The sequence below is a fragment of the Camelina sativa genome, chromosome 16 (assembly GCF_030686135.1).
Source record: "Camelina sativa cultivar CO46 ecotype springtype chromosome 16, ASM3068613v1".
Lineage (NCBI taxonomy): Eukaryota > Viridiplantae > Streptophyta > Magnoliopsida > Brassicales > Brassicaceae > Camelina > Camelina sativa.
In genome coordinates, this window is record NC_141895.1 from 6,934,674 (window position 1) to 6,959,508 (window position 24,835).

The following is a 24,835-nucleotide window of genomic DNA, read 5'->3' on the forward strand; positions in this document are numbered from 1 at the left end:
CAAACTTCAACTCTCTTCATCAATCACTCACTTAAAAATCACGAAAGCTTCATTTAAAGTCCGCTTTCCGCTTTGAAACCAGATTCGTAATTGGAAATTCTCCAAACCTTTTGGAATCTCGCTTATGTGTCACTTCCGAAAAATCATCATTGGAAACTCGTTGGAAGCTTACGCTTCTCTTTTCGAAGTTTGTGTTTCCATTTTTCATACTTGATACTACAAATAAATAAATAAACTGATCGAATTGATTGTTTATAATTTTCTTATACAAACAAAATCCTAAAAGTTAATTTTATGATTTATTCATTTTTTAATACGGAAATTTGTAATGCTTTATTAAAGATATTTAGGAATGAGACAATGATATAAAAATTTATGTAAAATGATGGAAAGTAATTAAATAAGTTTATTAATTTTGAGGGGTAAGGAATTTGATGATTTTCTCTTTACATCACAAAATAACCTATTTGATTATTTTTTTGCTTTAAAAAAGCCAGAGAGAGGAGTCGAACCTCTGACCTTGTGGTTAACAGCCACACGCTCTAACCAACTGAGCTACTCAAGCTGTTAATAACCTATTTGATTTATATTTTATTATTTTTAGTTGAGTTATCTAAAACTTTTATAATTATGTGATTTACTAAAAATATTTAAATGACTTTATGTTTAATATTATATATATAAATATTTTCTATATGCTTTTAAAGCATATCCGTTTTCAAGACTTTTTTTTTTATAAAAACAACTTCCACGTTTCGCTTCCGCATACCATTTTTGATTTTATGCAACATAGATTTCAAGCAGATCCGGGTCAAAACATTATTGGACTATGTGCTGTATTGAATTTTTTAAAAAGTGTTACCCTAAATATTTAACATTTTTAAATTGAACCCTATAATACTATTACTTAACATTTTAGGGCCTTAAACTACAAAATAAAAAAAAAAAAAAAAAATTACTACAAAATGAGGCCATGCATTTGCACACATTAGAGTATGCCCTACACTTTAGAGCATTTACGCACTTTAGAGTATTCTCTGTTATCTTTTCCTTAATAACTTTTTTCTTTCTAAAAACATTGTCACACCTACAGAATGATGGTAGATATGACATTTCTCATTTCCCTTCCTCTCTTATAGAGTTGTATACACTGGTTTGAAGTCAAGATTTTTATTGGTCCTTCTCTAGTTTTCGTGGTTGATTCTCATCTTTTTTTTTTAACTAAAACGTTTTTGGACTGAATCCCGTTTATTTCCTCAGCCCCAAAACTAGAGTAGGTTGATGCTCTTTTCATATATACATAATTGTGGATTTGTCAACCATTTAGTAAATAACAAATCGTTTTTTTTACTTTGCTTCCTTTGTTTAAGAACATGAAACCATGATTTTACCTTTCCGATGCTATAGATTAAAGATTGGCTTAGAAAGATTCAAACTTCAACTCTCGTCATCAATCTCTCTGTTTAACATCTCTCCATCGTGTGTCTTTCAAGCTACGTTGCAAGAAAGCTTCATTTAAAGTCCGCTTTCCGCTTTGAAACCAGATTCGTAATTGGAAATTCTCCAAACCTTTTGGAATCTCGCTTATGTGTCACTTCCAAAAAATCATCATTGGAAACTCGTTGGAAGCTTACGCTTCTCTTTTCGAAGTTTGTGTTTCCATTTTTCATACTTGATATTACAAATAAATAAATAAACTGATCGAATTGATTGTTTATAATTATCTTATACAAACAAAATCCTAAAAGTTAATTTTATGATTTATTCATTTTTTAATACGGAAATTTGTAATGCTTTATTAAAGATATTTAGGAATGTAACAATGATATAAAAATTTATGTAAAATGTTGGAAAGTAATTAAATAAGTTTATTAATTTTGAGGGGTAAGGAATTTGATGATTTTCTCTTTACATCACAAAATAACCTATTTGATTATTTTTTTGCTTTAAAAAACGCCAGAGAGAGGAGTCGAAGCTCTGACCTTGTGGTTAACAACCACACGCTCTAACCAACTGAGCTACTCAAGCTGTTAATAACCTATTTGATTTATATTTTATTATTTTTAGTTGAGTTATCTAAAACTTTTATAATTATGTGATTTACAAAAATATTTAAATGACTTTATGTTTAATATTATATATATAAATATTTTCTATATGCTTTTAAAGCATATCCGTTTTCAAGACTTTTTTTTTTATAAAAACAACTTCCACGTTTCGTTTCCGCGTACCATTTTTGATTCTATGCAACATAGTTTTCAAGCAGATCCGACTCAAAACATTATTGGACTATGTGCTGTATTGAATTTTTTTAAAAAGTTTTACTCTAAATATTTAACATTTTTAAATTGAACCCTATAATACTATTACTTAACTTTTTAGGGCCTTAAAATACAAAAAAAAAAACAAAATTACTAGAAAATGAGGCCATGCATTTGCACACTTTAGAGTATGCCCTACACTTTAGAGCATTTGCGCACTAGAGTATTCTTTGTTATCTTTTCCTTAATAACTTTTTTCCTTCTAAAAACATTGTCACACCTACATAATGATGGTAGATATGACATTTCTCATTACCCTTCCTCTCTTATAGAGTTGTATACAATGGATTGAAGTCAAGATTTTTATTGGTCCTTCTCTAGTTTTCGTGGTTGATTCTCATCTTTTTTTTTTAACTAAAAGGTTTTTGGACTGAATCCCGTTTATTTCCTCAGCCCCAAAACTAGAGCAGGTTGATGCTCACTTCATATATACATAATTGTGGATTTTCAACCATTTAATAAATAACAAAGCGTTGTTTTTTTTTTTACCTTGCTTCCTTTGTTTAAGAACATGAAACCATGATTTTACCTTCCGGATGCTATAGATCAAAGATTGGCGTAGAAAGATTCAAAATTCAACTCTCGTCATCAATCTCTCTCTTTAAAATCTCTCCATTGTGTGTCTTTCAAGCTACGTTGCATGAAAGCTTCATTTCAACTCCGGTTTTCGCTTTGAAACCAGATTCGTAATTGGAAATTCTCCAAACCTTTTGGAATCTCGCTTATGTGTCACTTCCAAAAAATCATCACTGGAAACTCGTTGGAAGCTTACGCTTCTCTTTTCGAAGCTTGTGTTTCCATTTTTCATACTTGATATTACAAATAAATAAATAAACTGATCGAATTGATTGTTTATAATTTTCTTATACAAACAAAATCCTAAAAGTTAATTTTATGATTTATTCATTTTTTAATACGAAATTTGTAATGCTTTGTTAAAGGTATTTAGGAATGTAACAATGATATAAAAATTTATGTAAAATGTTGGAAAGTAATTAAATAAGTTTATTAATTTTGAGGGTTAAGGAATTTGATGATTTTCTCTTTACATCACAAAATAACCTATTTGATTATTTTTTGCTTTAAAAAACGCCAGAGAGAGGAGTCGAACCTCTGACCTTGTGGTTAACAGCCACACGCTCTAACCAACTGAGCTACTCAAGATGTTAATAACCTATTTAATTTATATTTTATTATTTTTAGTTGAGTTATCTAAAACTTTTATAATTATGTGATTTACTAAAAATATTTAAATGACTTTATGTTTAATATTATATATAAAAATATTTTCTATATGCTTTTAAAGCATATCCGTTTTCAAGACTTTTTTTTTTATAAAAACAACTTCCACGTTTCGTTTCCGCGTACCATTTTTGATTCTATGCAACATAGATTTCAAGCAGATCCGGCTCAAAACATTATTGGACTATGTGCTGTATTGAATTTTTTTAAAACTTTTTACCCTAAATATTTCACATTTTTAAATTGAACCCTATAATACTATTACTTAACATTTTAGGGCCTTAAAATACAAAAAAATACAAAATTACCAGAAAATGAGGCCATGCATTTGCACACTTTAGAGTATGCCCTACACTTTAGAGCATTTGCGCACTTTAGAGTATTCTCTGTTATCTTTTTTCTTAGTAATTTTTTTCCTTCTAAACACATTGTCACACCTATAAAATGATGGTAGATATGACCTTTCTCATTTCCCTTCCTCTCTTATAGAGTTGTATACACTGGGTTGAAGTCAATATTTTTATTGGTTCTTCTCTAGTTTTCGTGGTTGATTCTCTTCTTTTTTTTTTTTTAACTAAAAGGTTTTTGGGCTGAATCCTGTTTATTTCCTCAACCCCAAAACCAGAGTAGGTTGATGCTCTTTTCATATATACATAATTGTGGATTTTTCAACCATTTAATAAATAACAAAGTGTTTTTTTTTTGTTTTTACTTTGCTTCCTTTATTTAAGAAGATGAAACCATGATTTTACCTTTCTGATGCTATAGATTAAAGATTCGCTTGGAAAGATTCAAACTTCAACTCTCGTCATCAATCTCACTCTTAAAAATCTCTCCACCGTGTGTGTTTCAAGTTACGTTGCACGAAAGCTTCATTTCAAGTCCGCTTTCCGCTTTGAAACCAGATTCGTAATTGAAAGTTCTCCAAACCTTTTGGAATCTCGCTTATGTGTCACTTCCTAAAAATCATCATTGGAAACTCGTTGGAAGCTTACGCTTCTTTTTTCTAAGCTTGTACTTCTCTTTTCGAAGCTTGTGTTTCCATTTTTCATACTTGATATTACAAATAAATAAATAAACTGATCGAATTGATTGTTAATAATTTTCTTATACAAACAAAATCCTAAAAGTTAATTTTATGATTTATTCATTTTTTAATACGGAAATTTGTAATGCTTTATTAAAGATATTTAGGAATGTAACAATGATATAAAAATATATGTAAAATGTTGGAAAGTAATTAAATAAGTTTATTAATTTTGAGGGGTAAGGAATTTGATGATTTTCTCTTTACATCACAAAATAACCTATTTGATTATTTTTTTGCTTTAAAAAACGCCAGAGAGAGGAGTCGAACCTCTGACCTTGTGGTTAACAGCCACACGCTCTAACCAACTGAGCTACTCAAGATGTTAATAACCTATTTAATTTATATTTTATTATTTTTAGTTGAGTTATCTAAAACTTTTATAATTATGTGATTTACTAAAAATATTTAAATGACTTTATGTTTAATATTATATATAAAAATATTTTCTATATGCTTTTAAAGCATATCCGTTTTCAAGACTTTTTTATTTATAAAAACAACTTCCACGTTTCGCTTCTGCGTACCATTTTTGATTCTATGCAACATAGATTTCAAGCAGATCCGGCTCAAAACATTATTGGACTATGTGCTGTATTGAATTTTTTTTAAAAGTTTTACCCTAAATATGTAACATTTTTAAATTGAACCCTACAATACTATTACTTAACATTTTAGGGCCTCAAAATACAAAAAAAAAAAACAAAATTACTAGAAAATGAGGCCGTGCATTTGCACACTTTAGAGTATGCCCTACACTTTAGAGCATTTGCGCACTTTAGTGTATTCTCTGTTATCTTTTCCTCAATAATTTTTTTCCTTCTAAAAACATTGTCACACCTACAGAATGATGGTAGATATGACCTTTCTCATTTCCCTTCCTCTCTTATAGAGTTGTATATACTGGTTTGAAGTCAAGATTTTTATTGGTCCTTCTCTAGTTTTCGTGGTTGATTCTCATCTTTTTTTTTTAACTAAAAGGTTTTTGGACTGAATCCCATTTATTTCCTCAGCCCCAAAACTAGAGCAGGTTGATGCTCTCTTCATATATACATAATTATGGATTTTCAATCATTTAATAAATAACAAAGCGTTTTTTTTTTACTTTGCTTCCTTTGTTTAAGAACATGAAACCATGATTTTACCTTTCTGATGCTATAGATTAAAGATTGGCTTAGAAAGATTCAAACTTCAACCCTCGTCATCAATCTCTCTCTTAAAAATCTCTCCATCGTGTGTGTTTCAAATTACATTGCACGAAAGGTTTTTTTAAAGTCCGCTTTCCGCTTTGAAACCAGATTCGTAATTGGAAATTCTCCAAACCTTTTGGAATCTCGCTTATGTGTCACTTCCGAAAAATCATCATTGGAAACTCGTTGGAAGCTTACGCTTCTCTTTTCGAAGTTTGTGTTTCCATTTTTCATACTTGATATTACAAATAAATAAATAAACTGATCGAATTGATTGTTTATAATTTTCTTATACAAACAAAATCCTAAAAGTTAATTTTATGATTAATTCATTTTTTAATACGGATATTTGTAATGCTTTATTAAAGATATTTAGGAATGTAACAATGATATAAAAATTTATGTAAAATGATGGAAAGTAATTAAATAAGTTTATTAATTTTTGAGAGGTAAGGAGTTTGATGATTTTCTCTTTACATCACAAAATAACCTATTTGATTATTTTTTGCTTTAAAAAACGCCAGAGAGAGGAGTTGAACCTCTGACCTTGTGGTTAACAGCCACACGCTCTAACCAACTGAGCTACTCAAGCTGTTAATAACCTATTTGATTTATATTTTATTATTTTTAGTTGAGTTATCTAAAACTTCTATAATTATGTGATTTACTAAAAATATTTAAATGACTTTATGTTTAATATTATATATATAAATATTTTCTATATGCTTTTAAAGCATATCCGTTTTCAAGACTTTTTTTGTATAAAAACAACTTCCACGTTTCGCTTCCGCGTACCATTTTTGATTCTATGCAACATAGATTTTAAGCAGATCCGGCTCAAAACATTATTGGACTATGTGCTGTATTGAAATTTTTAAAAACGTTTTAGCCTAAATATTTAACATTTTTAAATTGAACCCTATAATACTATTACTTAACATTTTAGGGCCTTAAAATACAAAAAAAAAACCAAAATTACCAGAAAATGAGGCCATGCATTTGCACACTTTAGGGTATGCCCTACACTTTAGAGCATTTGCGCACTTTAGAGTATTCTCTGTTATCTTTTTCTTAATAAATTTTTTCCTTCTAAACACATTGTCACACCTATAAAACGATGGTAGATATGACCTTTCTCATTTCCCTTCCTCTGTTATAGAGTTGTATACACTGGTTTGAAGTCAATATTTTTATTGGTTCTTCTCTAGTTTTCGTGGTTGATTCTCTTCTTTTTTTTTTTAACTAAAAGGTTTTTGGGCTGAATCCTGTTTATTTCCTCAACCCCAAAACCAGAGTAGGTTGATGCTCTTTTCATATATACATAATTGTGGATTTTTCAACCATTTAATAAATAACAAAGTGTTTTTTTTTTGTTTTTTACTTTGCTTCCTTTATTTAAGAACATGAAACCATGATTTTACCTTTCTGATGCTATAGATTAAAGATTGGCTTGGAAAGATTCAAACTTCAACTCTCGTCATCAATCTCACTCTTAAAAATCTCTCCACCGTGTGTGTTTCAAGTTACGTTGCACGAAAGCTTCATTTCAAGTCCGCTTTCCGCTTTGAAACCAGATTCGTAATTGAAAATTCTCCAAACCTTTTGGAATCTCGCTTATGTGTCACTTCCTAAAAATCATCATTGGAAACTCGTTGGAAGCTTACGCTTCTTTTTTCTAAGCTTGTACTTCCCTTTTCGAAGCTTGTGCTTCTCTTTTCGAAGCTTGTGTTTCCATTTTTCATAGTTGATATTACAAATAAATAAATAAACTGATCGAATTGATTGTTTATAATTTTCTTATACAAACAAAATCCTAAAAGTTAATTTTATGATTTATTCATTTTTTAATACAGAAATTTGTAATGCTTTATTAAAGGTATTTAGGAATGTAACAATGATATAAAAATTTATGTAAAATGTTGGAAAGTAATTAACTAAGTTTATTAATTTTGAGGGGTAAGGAATTTGATGATTTTCTCTTTACATCACAAAATAACCTATTTGATTATTTTTTTGCTTTAAAAAACGCCAGAGAGAGGAGTCGAACCTCTGACCTTGTGGTTAACAGCCACACGCTCTAACCAACTGAGCTACTCAAGCTGTTAATAACCTATTTGATTTATATTTTATTATTTTAGTTGAGTTATCAAAAACTTTTATAATTATGTGATTTACTAAAAATATTTAAATGACTTTATGTTTAATATTATATATTTAAATATTTTCTATATGCTTTTAAAGCATATCCGTTTTCAAGACTTTTTTATTTATAAAAACAACTTCCACGTTTCGCTTCCGCGTACCATTTTTGATTCTATGCAACATAGATTTCAAGTAGATCTGGCTCAAAAAATTATTGGACTATGTGCTGTATTGAATTTTTTAAAAAAATTTTTAGCCTAAATATTTAACATTTTTAAATTGAACCCTATAATACTATTACTTAACATTTTAGGGCCTTAAAAATACAAAAAAAAAATTACTAGAAAATGTGTAACATCCGCGAACCAAAATCCCGGTTTGGGATGTGCATCGGTCGATGCATAGCCGGTTTGTGCGGACGAGTTGAAGTTGAACGCTGTGTTTTGGGTTAGGGAAAACCCTTAAGTCGTGTTTTTGTCTCATTACACGAGTTTAGCCGTTTTTTAGAGAAAAGAGAAAAGGTTCTTGAGTGTTCTTGAGGATTTTTGGAGATTTGAAGGTTTTACTGTAGAGATTTGTAGCTGGGATCGTTATAGGAGCTTCCTAGGAGTGTGTTCCTGCTTGTTTGCGATTCAGAATCTTCTGTGGCAAAGGTAAGTGCATGACCATGCCTTATCTAAGCTAGGGATTCTTTGATCTGTGTGTTTATGTGTTTTTGTAGCCTGTTAGAACGTTATCTAGGTTCGTGTGAGGCTTTCTTGTGGCTTGGGATCGGGTTTGTGGCTTGTAGGAACGAAGATCCGGCAAGAAGCTTCGGGGAAAGTGATGTTTGGCATGTGCGTCGATCGATGAACATTGTGCATCGATCGATGCAGTGCGAGGACGGCGCAGATTGACCTAGGAGCATCGGTTGATACAATGTGAAGGCGTCGGTCGATGCAATTAGGGTTATCGCGTAATGTCGAGCATGTGTCGGTCGATGCAATGGGAGCATCGGTCGATGCAAGTGAACCTTGCATCGGTCGATCCATATCATGCGTCGGTCGATGCAGTCCCCAGTTGGTGTCAGTCAAGGCAAGCTTTGTGTCGGTCGATGCAGAGCCTGTTTGTTTGTTGATTGTTGTTTGATGGTTAGAGTATCTCTATTGCTTGTGCGTATAGCCCAGTAGATGGGAGGATTGCCTTAGAGATTGTTTATAAAATACTCATACATTGCAATTTGTGTTTGTGGTGAAGGTAAAGGCAAAGTGTGATCGTGGAATCTAGGCGATGAAGAGGAGGATGTTCTAGGGACTCGATTGGTTGTTGTCTAGCATTGCTAGGTTGCTAGAGTTGGGTTATTAGAACATTGTTAGGATTGTTGGTTCTATGTTTCCCTGTTGTATGTTATTGGAATTGATATATTGGATTAGTGGTTATTATTTGTTGGATAATTCATTGGTATTGGTTATTTCCGTTGTTGGTTGTGATTGTGGTTAGGTGACTAGTGGGTATGGGACCACTAGTTGTAGTTTATTTATTTATTATTTTAAAAAAAAAACGGGTCAGGTCGTTTTAGTTTGGTATCAGAGCCTTTACGGTTCTAGGTTTGGGTTCATTAGGTTTCTGTTGTTGATGTTGGCATGGGCATGGAGTCCTAGAACATCCTCTTTGAGCTTATAGTGTGATTCCATGGTGAGTTTATGTTTTTGTGGTTTTGTGTTATGTTAATATTGCTTGCTAGCCTCTGTTCTTGGAAGTGCAGTGGTTAAAAGTGTTTGAGTTGTTGGGCGTTGTCGTGGTCTTGGTCGAGTGTGTTTCTGAGGCCAGCGAGTGTGTGGTCCAGAGTTCCATGAGGAGGTACGCCGTAGGATCGCAAGCATATCAGGAGGGACCAGAGAGGGGTTAGTCGGTGAGCGTGCTGGGGGTGCTGGAACCCAAGTGTGGGGTTGCAGCAGGTGGAGCCCAGGGTCGAGATGATCGCTTGGCGGATCTGTTGACGTGTTGTGGGAGCGGTTACTAAGAGGGGTACTAGTGCAGGCTCCAGTTGTACCGCATGTGGCGGGGTGCAGCTGAGGGCTGCGGTTGTTGAGGACTATCCATCTTTTGTTAGGAGGATGGAGCAGTTGTAGAAGACCGGTGGTCATATGCAGTTGGACCAAATACTTCTTTGTTTGGTGGGTAATCCATGTTGATATGAGAAGCTGAGTGGACAAGTGTAACATTGCAATGTTATACTCGGACCACATGAGGTACTTTTGGTTGAGAGATGTTTATAGTCGTTATGGATTGATGCTAATGAGGGGATGGTGATTCTCCTGAATACTGATAGCTCGAGGGCCTGGAGGCTCCGAAAGTGGCAGAGGAGATGATTTTCCCGTGAGGGGATCAGTAGTTCCTCTGATACCGAGATCTTGAGGATTGTGGTCCAAGACTGAGACAGTATAACTTGAAGACGCTGGTCTGAGAGTGAGATCGGTATGGCTCGAAGGTTGCAACCTAAGGGTGGAGGAGTTGGGAGCAAGAAATACCTAGGGCGTGAGTATAAACATAACGATTGAATGTGGACCTCGAGAGATTGACGGTGGTTTAATCTAGGGTTTTGGATGTGTTGACCAATGGGTCAGGGTTTTATGATCAGAGCGGTTATGAATGTGTGGCTGATGCGCCAGAATTGTATGTCCGGTGGTGTTAGAGTCCCGGAAATGGGAACTGAAGTAGGTATGAGCTGGCATGGGCAAAGTTGCTAGGTACATAAGTCCACAAGAAGCCTTCATGGCAGGATAAACTCATCGTTGCGACGATGGTGTGAAGTTCATTGGAGATGAACATGGTTGCTTGATTCAAGGTTTTGGTAAGCTTGCTGAGGGAAATAAATCAAGTGGTTTGAGTTGGCAGGTTGCAAAGCATTCGATACGGTGAATAAGAATATGCGAACGTATGGTACTTGTTTGTTTTAATATGCTCGTATTGATGATTTGCTGTGGAGAAATTCTAAGCGAAAAGCTAACTTTGTAGTACGCTATCTTGTGGAAAGTTTCTAGAAGTGGAAAGTCTAAAAATGTAAAGTTTTATGTGGCGGGATGTTTAGCCTTTGTGTGGCCTTTTTGGCGGGCTGTTTAGCCGTGTGTGGCCTTTGTGGCGGGCTGTTTAGCCATGTGTGGCCTTTGTGGCGGGCTGTTCAGCCATTGTGTGGCCTTTGTGGTGGACTGTTTAGCCAATTGTGTGGCCTTTGTGGCGGGCTGTTTAGCCAGAGTGCCTGTTTAGGCGGTCCTTCGGGGCAGATGGTCTTTGTGACGGTCATTCGGGACAGATTGTCTTTGTGACGGTCCTTCGGGACAGATGGTTTTTTTGACGGTCCTTCTGGACAGATGGTCTCTGTGACGGTCCTTCGGGACAAGTGTCCTTGGTGGCGGTCCTGTTTAGAACATTTGTTTGGTCTTTGTGGCGGTCCTGTTTAGGACATTTGTTTGGCCTTTGTGGCGGGCCGTGGGGCAGTGAGATGATCCTTGTGTGGTCATGAGGTATTTTAGTGAGGGAATATGTGGTTGGTAGGACATTGTGTTGTCTTACGCGAGCCACAGGAAGGAAACTTGGTTAGGGATAGGACTTAGACGTGTTCAGAATTGCATGCTCACGACTCTTGGGGGACTTCGATTCTCCTGGTACCGCCATATTCTAAGACTTTGTGGCTTGGGAGTATGGTTGGTATATCGACTTCGGATGACGATCCGGGGGCGCGCTGTGGGGTGGCAACCCGAGGGACGATTGTTGGACTTCCCTACATAATGGCATGCAGGCTTCAACCTTATGATGAGCCAATATTATGGCATGCAGGCTTCAGTCTGATGATGAGCCAATAAAAACTCAAGGTTTACACCTCTAAGTAAAGGTAGGTCCAAAAATCAAGAGCAAATAATGCCTCGAACGTGAGTCTATCGCCTATAGGTGACTTTTCGTAGATCGGACGGAGGAGTGCAGGTCGTGGAGATGGTTTCACGGGAGTCCTTGACTAATGGTTGTTCGAGTTTCGAGGCCGAATCTAAATTGGTGGGGGTTAATTGTAACATCCGCGAACCGAAATCCCGGTTTGGGATGTGCATCGGTCGATGTTGGTGATGCATCAGTCGATGCATAGCCGGTTTGTACGGACGAGTTTAAGTCAAATGCTGTGTTATGGGTTAGGGAAAACCCTTAAGTCGTGTTTTTGTCTCATTAGGCGAGTTTAGCCATTTTTGAGAGAAAAGAGAAGAGAGATCTATAGTTGGGATCGTTGTAGGAGCTTCCTAGGAGCGTGTTCCTGCTTGTTTGTGTTTCAGAATCTTTTGTGGCAAAGGTAAGTGCATGACCATGACTTATCTAAGCTAGAGATTCTCTGATCTGTGTGTTTATGTGTTTGTATAGCCTGTTAGAACGTTATCTAGGTTCGTGTGAGGCTTTCTTGTGGCTTGGGATCGAGTTTGTGGCTTGTAGGAACGAAGATCCGGCGAGAAGCTTCGGAGAAAGCGATGCTCGGCATGTGCGTCGGTCGATGCAGTGCGAGGACGGCGTGGATTGACCTAGGAGCATCGGTCGATGCCATGTGGAGGCTTCGGTCGATGCAATTAGGGTTATCGCGTAATGTCGAGCATGCGTCGGTCGATGCAGTCCCCAGTTGGTGTCGGTCAAGGCAAGCTTTGTGTCGGTCGATGCAGAGCCTGTTTGTTTGTTTATTGTTATTTGATGGTTAGAGTATCTCTATTGCTTGTGTGTATAGCACAGTAGATGGGAGGATTGCCTTACGGATTGTTTATAAAATACTCATACATTGCAATTTGTGTTTGTGGTGAAGGGAAAGGCAAAGTGTGATCGTGGAATCTAGGCGATGAAGAGGAGGATGTTCTAGGGACTCGATTGGTTGTTGTCTAGCAGTGCTAGGTTGCTAGAGTTAGGTTATTAGAACATTGTTAGGATTGTTGGTTCTATGTTTCCCTGTTGTATGTTATTGGAATTGATATATTGGATTAGTGGTTATTATTTGTTGGATAATTCATTGGGATTAGTTATTTCCGTTGTTGGTTGTGATTGTGGTTAGGTGACTAGTGGTTATGGGATCACTAGGTGTAGTTTAGTTATTTATTATTTAAAAAAAAACGGGTCAGGTCGTTTCAAAATGAGACCATGCATTTGCACACTTTAGAGCATTTGCGCACTTTAGAATATTCTCTGTTATCTTTTTCTTAATAACTTTTTTCGTTCTAAAAACATTTTCACACCTACAGAATGATGGTAGATATGGCATTTCTCATTTCCCTTCCTCTCTTATAGAGTTGTATACAATGGTTTGAAGTCAAGATTTTTATTAGCCATTCTCTAGTTTTCGCGGTTGATTCTCTTCTTTTTTTTTTAACTAAAAGGTTTTTGGGCTGAATCCCGTATATTTTCTCAGCCCCAAAACCAAAGTAGGTTGATCGAATTGATTGTTTATAATTTTCTTATACAAACAAAATCCTAAAATTAATATTATGATTTATTCATTTTTTAATACTGAAATTTGTAATGTTTTATTAAAGATATTTAGGAATGTAACAATGATATAAAAATTTATGTAAAATGTTGGAAAGTAATTAAATAAGTTTAATTAATTTTGAGAAGCAAGGAATTTGATGATTTTCTCTTGACATCACAAAATAACATATTTGATTATTTTTTGCATTAAAAAACGCCAGAAAGAGGAGTCGAACCTGTGACCTAGTGGTTAAAGCCACACGCTCGAACTAACTGAGTTACTCCAGCTGTTCATAACCTATTTAATTTATATTTTATTATTTTTAGTTGAGTTATATAAAACTTCTATAATTATGTGATTTACTAGAAAATGAGACCATGCATTTGCACACTTTTGATTATGCCCTACACTTTAGAGCATTTGCGCACTTTATAGTATTCTCTGTTATTTTTTCCTTAATAACTTTTTTCCTTCTAAAAACATTGTCACACCTACAGAATGATGGTAGATATGGCATTTCTCATTTCCTTTCCTCTCTTATAGAGTGGTAGACACTGGTTTGGAGTCAAGATTTTTATTGGCCATTCTCTAGTTTTCACGGTTGATTCTCTTCTTTTTTTTAACTAAAAGGTATTTGGGCTGATTCCCGTATATTTCCTCAGCCCCAAAACCAGAGTAGGTTGATGCTCATTTCATATATACATAATTGTGGATTTGTCAACCATTTAATAAATAACAATGCGTTTTTTTTTTTACTTCGCTTCCTTTGTTTGAGAACATGAAACCATAATTTTACCTTTTTTGATGCTATACATTAAAGATTGGCTTAGAAATATTCAACCTTCAACTCTCGTCATCAATCTCTCTCTTTAAAATCTCTCCATCGTGTGTGTTTCAAGCTACGTTGCACGAAAGCTTCATTTAAAGTCCGCTTTCCGCTTTGAAACCAGATTCGTAATTGGAAATTCTCCAAACCATGTGGAATCTCGCTTATGTGTCACTTCCAAAAAATCATCATTGGAAACTCGTTGGAAGCTTACGCTTCTTTTTCGAAGCTTGTGCTTCTCTTTTCGAAGCTTGTGTTTCCATTTTTCATACTTGATATTACAAATAAATAAATAAATTTATCGAATTGATTGTTTATAATTTTCTCATACAAACAAAATCCTAAAAGTTAATTTTATGATATATTCATTTTTTTATACTGAAATTTGGAATGCTTTATTAAAGATATTTAGGAATGTAACAATGATATAAAAATTTCTGTAAAATGTTGGAAAATAATTAAATAAGTTTAATTAATTTTGAGAAGCAAGAAATTTGATGATTTTCTTTTGACTTCACAAAATAACCTATTTGATTATTTTTTGCTTTAAAAAAATGCCAGAGAGAGGAGTCGAACCTCTGACCTTGTGGTTAACAGCCACACGCTCTAACCAAATGAGCTACTTTAGTTGTTATTAACCCATTTAATTTTTATTTTATTATTTTTAGTTGAGTTATCTAAAACTTCTATAATTATATGATTTACTAGAAAATGAGAACATGCATTTGCACACTTTAGATTATGCCATACACTTTAGAGCATTTGCGCACTTTAGAGTATTCTCTGTTATCTTTTCCTTAATAACTTTTTTCCTTCTAAAAACATTGTCACACCTACAGAATGATGGTAGATATGACATTTCTTATTTCCCTTCCTCTCTTATAGAGTTGTATACACTGGTTTGAAGTCAAGATTTATATTGGCCATTCTCTAGTTTACGCGGTTGATTCTCTTCTTTTTTTTTTAACTAAAAGGTTTTTGGGCTGAATCCCGTATATTTCCTCAGCCCCAAAACCAGAGTAAGTTGATGCTCATTTCATATATACATAATTGTGGATTTGTCAACCATTTAATAAAGAACAATGCGTTTTTTTTTTTACTTTGCTTCCTTTGTTTAAGAACATGAAACCATGATTTTACCTTCCGGATGCTATAGATCAAAGATTGGCTTAGAAAGTTTTTTATCAAGTTTAATTATGTTAGTTGTTGTACCAAATTAGCATACTTATATAGTTTATAATTTTTCCATGTCAATATATATAGTTTATGATAATTAATAGAATTTTAATTTTTTTGGTAATTCCTCAAAAAATTAAAAATAAACCAAATTATATGGGGGTTTTCAACATATTTAATGTGACATTTTATAATTGGATTTTCGGTTTAGGAAATTTATTAATGTTAATATAATTATGGATATTGTAAACTTTTGTTATGAAAAATCTGTTGTATATCATTTAAATTTGAGAGATTCTAACATCCGTAAAAGTAGTTTTGGAGATTTAATGGGTTAAATCTTTAATGGATATAGTTGTTTTTAGAAAAATCGGAATGTATAGATGTTGTTAAGATTTTATGGCAATAAATATAACAAATGTTGGTCAATTTAAGAAAGTTTAGTATTTGAATTTCTGTGCAATGTTATTTATGGAATTGTTTTAGGGGTTAATGTTGTAAAAAAAAATAAATAATTAAAACTTAAAGGGCATAAACCAAAATGTACTTCAAAAATGTTAATATAGATATATGAATATTTTTTATATGCTTTTAACGCATATACGTTTTCGAGATTTTGTTTTTATAAAAAAAACTTCCATGTTTCGCTTCCGCGTACCATTTTTGATTCTATGCAACATAGATTCCAAGCAGATTCGGCTCAAAACAGTTTTAGACTATGTGTTGTATTGAATTTTTTTTTTTAAAATTAGCCTAACTATTTAACATTTTTAAATTGAATCCTATTATACTATTACTTAACATTTTAGGGCCTTAAAATACAAAAAAAAAAAAAAAAAAAACTAAAAAGTGAGACCATACATTTGCACACTTTAAAGTATTTCCTTATACTTTCATTTCAAACCATCTTCACAAAGTTATATATACTGTTACTTTAAACTTCTTATTTTTTCACAAACACGTCATTTTATATATGCGTAAAAGTATTCGCTACTTAACCATGGAAACAATTTTGTAGTGTAACTAGATTTTAACCCGCGGTCCGTGTACACCGCATGCATATAATTTTTTTATATATATTTTATATTTTATTTGTGTGTTATATATTGGATGTTTTCCAAATAGAGAAATAACTAAATTTCCCCACTATTTACGCGGCTGGATGTTTATATTAATTTTTCAACCTGCCATGTATGATTATTTCTTTATTATATTTAGTTTGTTTTGTTTAGTGTTTGAGATTTTATTTTGATTTTTAATTATTATAACATAAAATAAGAGATCTAAATACATAGTAAGTCATTTATGCATTATGATTAAGTCACATTTTTCCTAATGATTTAATTATTTTCTACAATCTTAGTTAAATCAACTTAATTTTTATATGTCAAGTATTCTAATATTAATAGTGTTAACAAATAATAAAATGAGGATTTAATCCGTGTTAGCACAAATTAAATAATATTTTATTAATTCTAATATATTTTTTTTATAATCCATCTACTATATAATCATATCTAAAATGTTAAAATATCACCCATTTACTATATAATATATTATATTCTAACATTTTAACATGCCTTTGTTTCAATTCGTTTAACAGACAAAGCAAACAGAAACAAAGGTACATGTAATCTTCTGACGAGGGATACTCTGTGGAAACTTTTACATATGTCGTTGATTAGTTAACTTTAATAATTATAGTTTTGCTTGCATGATGTATAACGATAATACTAAATAATATTATGGTCAGCTTTTACTAAATAAATGGAATACATACAGTGACGATTTCCCCGAGACACATTTTTCATCAACAGAAAATACTTTTTTTTTCTGTTAAATACCAATTTAAATAACGAAAATATTACTAATTATAGTTTTGCATGATAGTTTTTTTTTTGTAACAGTAAAAACCTTTTGATAGTTGATTTAAAGTATAATAAGCATATAAACACATATTTTTGTTTTCTAAAAATTAAATTGTTATACCTCGTGGTTTGTGCATCCCTAATTCAATGAAACTAATTTTGCCTCGTTCTTTTTCTTTTGTTTCTGTTGTTGTCACAATAGCGACTAACGTCATTGATACACCAGAGACAAATGACATTGATAAATCATGAATGTTTTGTAGTCATCAACTAGCGACCAAAATTACTAAAGACTAAAAATTTCTTGTCTTAACTTTTTTGGATTAATTATATATCTCTAAAACATGTTGATAGACCACAAAATTGAATTTAATCACGATAATATCTAGTTAAATAACAACTATAAAACCAAAAAAATAATAATTTGATTCTCGTGGTTAGGGAAAACGAAAAACAGACATAATATAACCAAGTATCTATTTGACCATATAATAAAATGTCATTTCCACAAATTTGGAAGGAAAAACAAAATCTTTACAGTAGTACTTTGAAGGAAACTATTGTGCAATAATATTCTCGTATGATTGGAACTTGTATAAAATATAATACTGAAACCATTTAGGAAAAAGTTGACGTACTCTGTAGGATCCTCAATAGTTGGTGATTGCTTCTGATGTAGTGTTCTGGTACCGATTCTTTTTGTCGGAAAACGATTTGACATTTCACACAAATGTTTTGTAATTATATAAAAAGTATGTGATAATTTCTGGAGAAAGAAATTAGAAATGATGATGTCAAAAAAGAAAAATTGATGTAATGCTAAGCTATAAGAATTTAAGGATTTAAATCTATCTTATTGCTTCCATCGCTTTTGTCAGCCATTGGATACTTGTATTGTATTTGCCTTTATCATTTATATAGATTCTACTACATGTATTATTTTTACCCCCACCGATCATATTGTTTCCTGTTACTATCACTATCACCATTACCAATTGGAACCTAAACGTGAAAGGGCTCTTTAACATCAACTTTGTATCCTAATATATTCAATATTTTGGATGTTTTTCTTTAATTAAAATAAGGTGGGAGGTAAATATGTGATAATGTTAGTTAATATTTTATCTATAGAGAAGGGAGAGAATAAAGATCCTTTGGTTCAATGTTCCATGGTTTGGTAGAGGAATCCATAATTGAGTGATTAAAGGATGTTTATATTAGAGCGTTGGATGTTTAGTGGCACGCAAAGCTACAAAACGACATTCTAAACCTAACTTTGGACACTCCTAAACACCTCATAGTCCACTTAATAAGTGGTTACCTTATCTATATGAAAAATTACTTAACAAAATAGGACAATTTTACTTTCTCCCTTTAAAAGAATACCTTTACTTATTTTATGAAACAAAGGGATGTATTATTCTGCTTGTTGTAATCCACCTTCATGGATAACGGAACATTTGCACAATGACTTATTCAATTCTTAATCAATAAATATTAATTAAAATATTTAAAATTAATTTTTAGAATTTTGTTTTTTAGGTTTGGATTCTTAATTTCACATTTAGGATATAGTTTTGAGGGGTAGGGTTTAGTTTTTTGAATTTAAGGTTTAATTTTAAAAGATTAATTGATGTTATTTTTGGAATTTTAGAGATGTTGTGCTAAGTTTGGAAAAAAAACTTATTTTGGTGCTATTTTTGAGAATCTCCAAATAGTATAACCATAGTCTTTTTTGGGTAGCTGCAATTACTATGAGTTTGTCCTTTCAGAGACTACATCATTCGATTTCTGAAACGATAATCGATTGGCTAAAATTGTTTACTTATTTTTATAATTAGATTTTATTATCTATCATGCAGACTAAAATCTGCGATTGATTAACTATAACAATCTAATGACAGAATGGTTTTAATCTAGAGGGGATGGGCTTAGTGTTCCAACTTTGTATATCATCATGTATGACTAACATGTAATTTTGAATAGAATTTTTTTTTTTTTTTGTTTCTTTTTATTCACTAACATGTAATTTGGTTTTCGTTACTGCTGTCCTTGTGCCACTATTTGAGTTCAAATCCACATATTATACGTTATTATATGAGGAATCAAAACAACTGTTTCCACTCCTGATATTTGTTTAACATGCTTAAGCTTTAAGCATAAAGCAAATTAAACATTAACCAACAATATCATGGGAGGCATCATCCAAAGATAAATTAACACCTTCGATACGATAACCAAAGAAAGATGATTACACCTCACCTGAGCTTTTACATCTCGAACTTCCCCGGCTTGGTATTCAAAGCCCAAAAGAAACCATTTTATATCCAATTAATAAAACAATGATAGTGGATGAATGAAATCAGTGATGATGATATTTGGGGTCTAATTACAAACCAGTACCCTAAGTTATAGTCGCATGCCTAGCTATCTTTATGAAAGTTTAGATCATCATTATTTTCAGGCCCTTCCAATTTAGTCTTATATTATATAAACGAATCATACTATTGGGTTAGATAATCTCATTTTTCAAACTATTTGCAAGTCTTGCGCAAAAACTTCTATTAGTAACAACTTTGATGCGATATTTTTTAACGAACCAAAATTTCTATATGTATATTAGAATATTTCTCAAATTTTTTTTATTTAAAATTAGGGTCTTTTTGGAGATTTTGAATGATTGCACTTTTTCTAAAACGATATTTCTCTTAACTCTAATATAATACCAACATTGTAATTTTGCTATAAATTTGTGAAAACTAAGTCCCTGGCGATATTGGATCAACCAGTTAAAGCTCCCAAATTTGTTAACGTGTTACTATGACAGTGTAGACAAAGTGACAAACAACAAAGAAGACCAAACAATATTTTTTTGTCTTTTAACTTGCCCATTACGATTAAAATGATATAACCGATTTAGAATAATACAAGTTTAGTACTATATGGTTATGGATTGGGATGTGCAGTTATATCGATGTAGAGAACAAACTTGAAAATGAAGTTTCCGAATCGTCAAAGACATTTAATAAGTTAAGAGACGAAAGACCATTCCAACACCTTCACATGGCACATACACAAACACACACTCTGACCGTTGTATCAGATCATGTGTTCACACATGTCAACAATTAAATTCTTAAACTAAAAACTTAAGCTAAATCCTCGGGATGTAAATTAGTTAATCTGTTTTAAATTTATTTCTCTATATAGTATTTAATCATCTCAAGATTTTTCACCAACAAGTCCAAGATGCTCTGGAAGAATTAGCTGGTTTTGTTTGTGTTTAACGAAAGTTAAAAAGATTATTATAATTTGAGATGTTGGGTGGATGAAGAACCAAAAGACATAATTTGCTATCCAAAATCTTTAATTTTTTGTTGCGTGTTGGTCGCCGTACAAACGTCAACGTGATTAGGTCTCCGTATATATGCAAATCTGAATTTTAACTTTAGCTATAATTATTTGTTCCACAAAAAAAAAAAAAAATTTTACAAAATCAGTGAATGATGAAAGTATTAGGTAGGGACGTAGGGATGTAGGGATGTATCCACGAAGGACAACCGTATTTAACATATATATATATATATATTTTTTTTTTGCAATTTTTAATATACAAACTGTGAAGGGCACACTGTGACACTTGATCATCATGAGCCAGGGTTAGGTTTATCTAAAAAGAAGATTATGTTACTTTATTATCATAAGGATGTTTCCTTAGGATATCCGAATCTTCTGTTCTATTTATTAGAGGAATGGATTACGTCATGTGAATATTTTGTATATTCTTGATTATAGATGGACCAATAACTTCGAAAATGTAGCAAAATGGGTCCATACTTAACTGTACATCGTTTGACAATAACTGTGATTATTAAAACAATATTTGATTTTTATGTGTAAATTAAAGAGCTTGCATGTTAACTATTGCATGTATCTGCATTACATTTTAACATTCACTTAGCATGCCTGAAATTTAGGATTTTGAATCAGTGATGGTTGTTTAACCGGTTATGGTTATTTAATTGGTTATGTAATAATACTCGTTAGTTATTACTTAGAAAAAAAAAGGATAGACTACATTTCTGAACATTAAATACAAATTGTATTTATGTTTTCACCTCGTTTCTATGGTTCAAAGTGTAAACCTTTATTGCGCGTGTCTTCTAATTTAAATTATAAATTTTAATTACTTTTAAGAAAAGTACCGTAACCCTATATGTATTTCCGTCAATTGAGACGGAAGAAAGAACTATATGAACTTTATAGATTTCTCAATATTCTTCCACTAAAAATAAACTAATATCTAATCATATCTAGAAATCTCACTTTAGTTTGTCTTATAATTGAAGCCTAAGTCGTAGCATATCTCTTCCATCCGTAGTCATCATTAGAGTGGTGTAGTATAGATATTCCCCCCCCCCCCCCCCCCCCCCCCCCCCTAAAAAAGATGTAACATATATCATACACAAAAGATAACTAATGAACTGACTATAGGGGTCTAAACAAAAAATAGCAAAAGGATATTGTAGTAACAATTTGACCATGTCAGAGGGAAGTGTTTCCCATATCGGTGCTTTGGTGAAGGGATGGTTACATTTACTATCCATGTATACTTTGCCAATTAAAATAAGAACGAGACGACCCATTCTTAGCCTTAAACTAATTTGGGACATGAACCGGATCGACTTCAGTAGAACCAAACCGGTACTTCCTTATGAATCATACAAAAAGTAAATAAAAACAAAAATAAAATGTCAAGAGAAAGCATTTAAGTCCGTGAAAGTGAGAAAAAGGAGGTAAGAAGTTGCAGTGTCCCTTGTCCACCCAATCCACAATTCTATTTTATTTTTCTTCAGTTATTTATCTTATACTATTATGTCTACAATTTCTAAAGAATATTGATATTTTTTGTATTTATTATTCGTCATGAGTGGTACCAAAATTGATTTTCTTGGATCTATTAGTTAGGTTATCTTCAGCTATCTCTGATTTTTCTTATATATTTCGTCTAAATATATACCATATCCTTTTGTCCATGGTCCAAGTTCAACGTGCATTGAATGTTATATTCGGCCAAGTTTGAAAATATGCAGAATAATACTTAAGCTTCCGGTGGTTGAAGAGAACTAATTTCAGTATGACTAGTAGTATAATATTTCGTATCTATTGTTATAACTTCAATGTCAAGTGTGTTAGACTTAAGGGAAATAATAGTATCAAATGTTATTAATAGAAGAGCAAAAATAGAATATATATACAAAGGACCATTTGCTATCTTTGATATCAATGTTCAAGTATTTGATGTTTATCTGAATTATATAGGTTACTAGACAAAAATAACTGTTATATGTAAAAAAAAATTATCGAAAATATATTAGTTTAGAGGGATTTACTGTTTGGAAAAAGTGAAACGAGAAAACTACTAGTTCGAAACAACTGATGTTCAAATCATTTGAACAATTGTCGTTTGAAGCTATAATATTCTTTCGATTTATAATTTTACAAATGTTAAATATGTATGCCCAATGTAGATTGTTGGACAAAATAAACGTTACATATAAAAAATATCAAAAGGAATTTAGTTTACGGAAAATCACCGACTATCATAAAAAGTTGAACGTTACATATATTAAACATCGAGAAAAACATTACTTCGAAACGGCAGCTATTTTTTTCCGATTCTTCTGACGTAATAAACTAAAAAAAAGACACTTTGCATTATTTATTTTTAAAGTTCAATTTATGTGTCTGATTTTCCTGATTTTTTTGTTAGATTAAACCCACAAAAACGAACTGAAGAAACTTCGGAAAGGTTAGTTATTCTTGATACAAGTATAAATCAAGTCCTAAATAAAAGTCAAACGCTATAACATATGATAATTAATTTTTATTGCAGCATTCTAAATATTGCACATGGTGCCGAAACAATGTCAAAATCATCGGTCCCTGATCTCCGGTGCCGGCACCCACCCGTTCATCTCAACTATTTAATTTCCGACCATCCTATTACTCTATTCCATTAAATTTTAAACTCCAAAAATAAAACGTCAGAGATGTCCCAGGCAACCACAGTCATATCTGCAACAATATGGTTACAAATCTTTAATAACATTATTATTCTTATCATTAATTAAACCCCTAAAATGACAGTCCAACTAAAATAATAAACAGAAAAAGTAACCAAATTAAATAATCACAAATGATATAATTTTATTTTTATTTTTTTGGGGTTTCACATGTTTTTTATAAGCAAGGCCTGTGTGGTGGACCTAACCCCTTCACGCTGTCCCGAAAAAGACTCTTTTCTTTCTCTCTTCCTCTTTCCTTCACAAAACTCTCTCATTCTACTCTCTGTTTTTTTTTTGTGTACTCTCTTAATCATACCATTTTTTTTTTGGAAGAACAGAGTTTTTGCTTTTGTTTTTGTGTGTGGAAGAAGAGATGGGGAATTGTCAAGCGGTGGATGCGGCAGCGTTAGTTCTACAACATCCTGATGGCAAGATCGATAGATATTACGGTCCTATATCCGTTGGTGAAGTCATGCGTATGTATCCTGGTCACTACGTTTCTCTTATCATCCCTTTGCCGGAGACAAGTATACCGGCCACCACGACGGCAACGACGAAGACAGAGGATAAGAGTGCTGAGAGAAGGGTTGTGAGGTTCACGCGCGTGAAACTTCTCCGACCAACCGAGAATCTTGTACTTGGTCATGCTTATCGTCTCATCACTTCACAAGGTTTGTGTTTTTTTTTTTTTAATTGTTTATCTCCTTTTTTAGCTTTTGTTTGTTTGTATTCTTGTAATGAGTTTCTGATTTGTTTCATACTTTCATATGTTTCCAGAGGTTATGAAGGTTTTGAGAGCCAAGAAGTACGCAAAGACAAAGAAGCATCAGAGTGAAACGACGACTAGAGAGAAGAAGATTGATGAAGAATCCGATAACAAGAATCAGAATCTGGTACGTCATCTTTTAACTCGAATATAAACAAAGATTTAATCGAATTTAAAAGTAATTAGATATGGGTTTTGGTTAATATCAAGCTTTACTTTAAGCAACAATTAAAATAATTAATGGGTTTGTGTTCTTTTTTTTTTTTTTTTTAATAATAGGAAACGAAAGATGAGAAGCAACGTTCAGTGTTAACGAGTTCAGCATCGTCGAAATCAAAAACATGGAGGCCATCATTGCAGAGCATCTCTGAAGCTACGACTTGATGTTTGGTTCTTTACGTGAGGGACAAGAAACGTAGTCTCTGTGTGAGATCAATCAAATCAGAAGATGGAATCTGAAGAAAGAAAGAGATATAAAACTTAATCGAAATAAACTCTTCTCTTATGTTCCATTCTGGTTATTGTTACATAGGAGATGAAAATTTTATAGATTAAGATGTAAAAAGAACTCTGCAGAGATTAAGAACTTAGTCCCTTTTTTTGTCCTGTCGTCAATGTATATATAAGTTCTCCATATGAAGAAATCGATCTGAAAAGAAAAAAAGATTGAAAAAACATATGT

The 24,835-nt window shown here is 32.5% G+C and overlaps 1 protein-coding gene and 6 non-coding genes across 8 annotated transcripts; 1 reads left to right on the plus strand and 6 right to left on the minus strand.

The window, feature by feature from the left end:
- Nucleotides 1–491: 491 nt before the first annotated feature.
- On the minus strand, nucleotides 492–565 carry TRNAN-GUU (transfer RNA asparagine (anticodon GUU)). Its single transcript has one exon. It is a non-coding gene; the product is annotated as a tRNA-Asn (tRNA).
- Nucleotides 566–1,954: 1,389 nt separating this feature from the next.
- On the minus strand, nucleotides 1,955–2,028 carry TRNAN-GUU (transfer RNA asparagine (anticodon GUU)). The gene has a single exon. It is a non-coding gene; the product is annotated as a tRNA-Asn (tRNA).
- A 1,383-nt stretch (nucleotides 2,029–3,411) lies between these two features.
- TRNAN-GUU (transfer RNA asparagine (anticodon GUU)) lies at nucleotides 3,412–3,485 on the minus strand. Its single transcript has one exon. It is a non-coding gene; the product is annotated as a tRNA-Asn (tRNA).
- A 1,414-nt stretch (nucleotides 3,486–4,899) lies between these two features.
- On the minus strand, nucleotides 4,900–4,973 carry TRNAN-GUU (transfer RNA asparagine (anticodon GUU)). The gene has a single exon. It is a non-coding gene; the product is annotated as a tRNA-Asn (tRNA).
- A 1,385-nt stretch (nucleotides 4,974–6,358) lies between these two features.
- Nucleotides 6,359–6,432, minus strand: TRNAN-GUU (transfer RNA asparagine (anticodon GUU)). The gene has a single exon. It is a non-coding gene; the product is annotated as a tRNA-Asn (tRNA).
- Nucleotides 6,433–7,866: 1,434 nt separating this feature from the next.
- On the minus strand, nucleotides 7,867–7,940 carry TRNAN-GUU (transfer RNA asparagine (anticodon GUU)). The gene has a single exon. It is a non-coding gene; the product is annotated as a tRNA-Asn (tRNA).
- A 15,275-nt stretch (nucleotides 7,941–23,215) lies between these two features.
- On the plus strand, nucleotides 23,216–24,669 carry LOC104750112 (uncharacterized). 2 transcript variants are annotated; one of them, XM_087491897.1, is made up of 4 exons: nucleotides 23,544–23,726; nucleotides 23,761–24,058; nucleotides 24,165–24,280; nucleotides 24,433–24,669. In XM_087491897.1, exons 1-4 carry the CDS (start codon nucleotides 23,556–23,558, stop codon nucleotides 24,535–24,537), a joined length of 690 nt encoding a protein of 229 aa, XP_087348023.1. In that variant the 5' UTR covers nucleotides 23,544–23,555; the 3' UTR covers nucleotides 24,538–24,669. The 2 variants fall into 2 exon arrangements, with proteins under 2 accessions (XP_010470162.2, XP_087348023.1); XM_010471860.2 differs by having other exon boundaries at nucleotides 23,216–24,058.
- The last annotated feature ends 166 nt before the right edge of the window (nucleotides 24,670–24,835 follow it).

Bases quoted from the DNA above. Each gene is read 5' to 3' on its own strand.
- LOC104750112 (XM_087491897.1), top strand. From the start codon at position 23,556: ATGTTTTTTATAAGCAAGGCCTGTGTGGTGGACCTAACCCCTTCACGC. The intron at 23,727-23,760 runs GTTTTTGCTTTT...GTGGAAGAAGAG, and splicing joins TTTTTTTTTGGAAGAACAGA to ATGGGGAATTGTCAAGCGGT. The intron at 24,059-24,164 runs GTTTGTGTTTTT...ATATGTTTCCAG, and splicing joins TCGTCTCATCACTTCACAAG to AGGTTATGAAGGTTTTGAGA.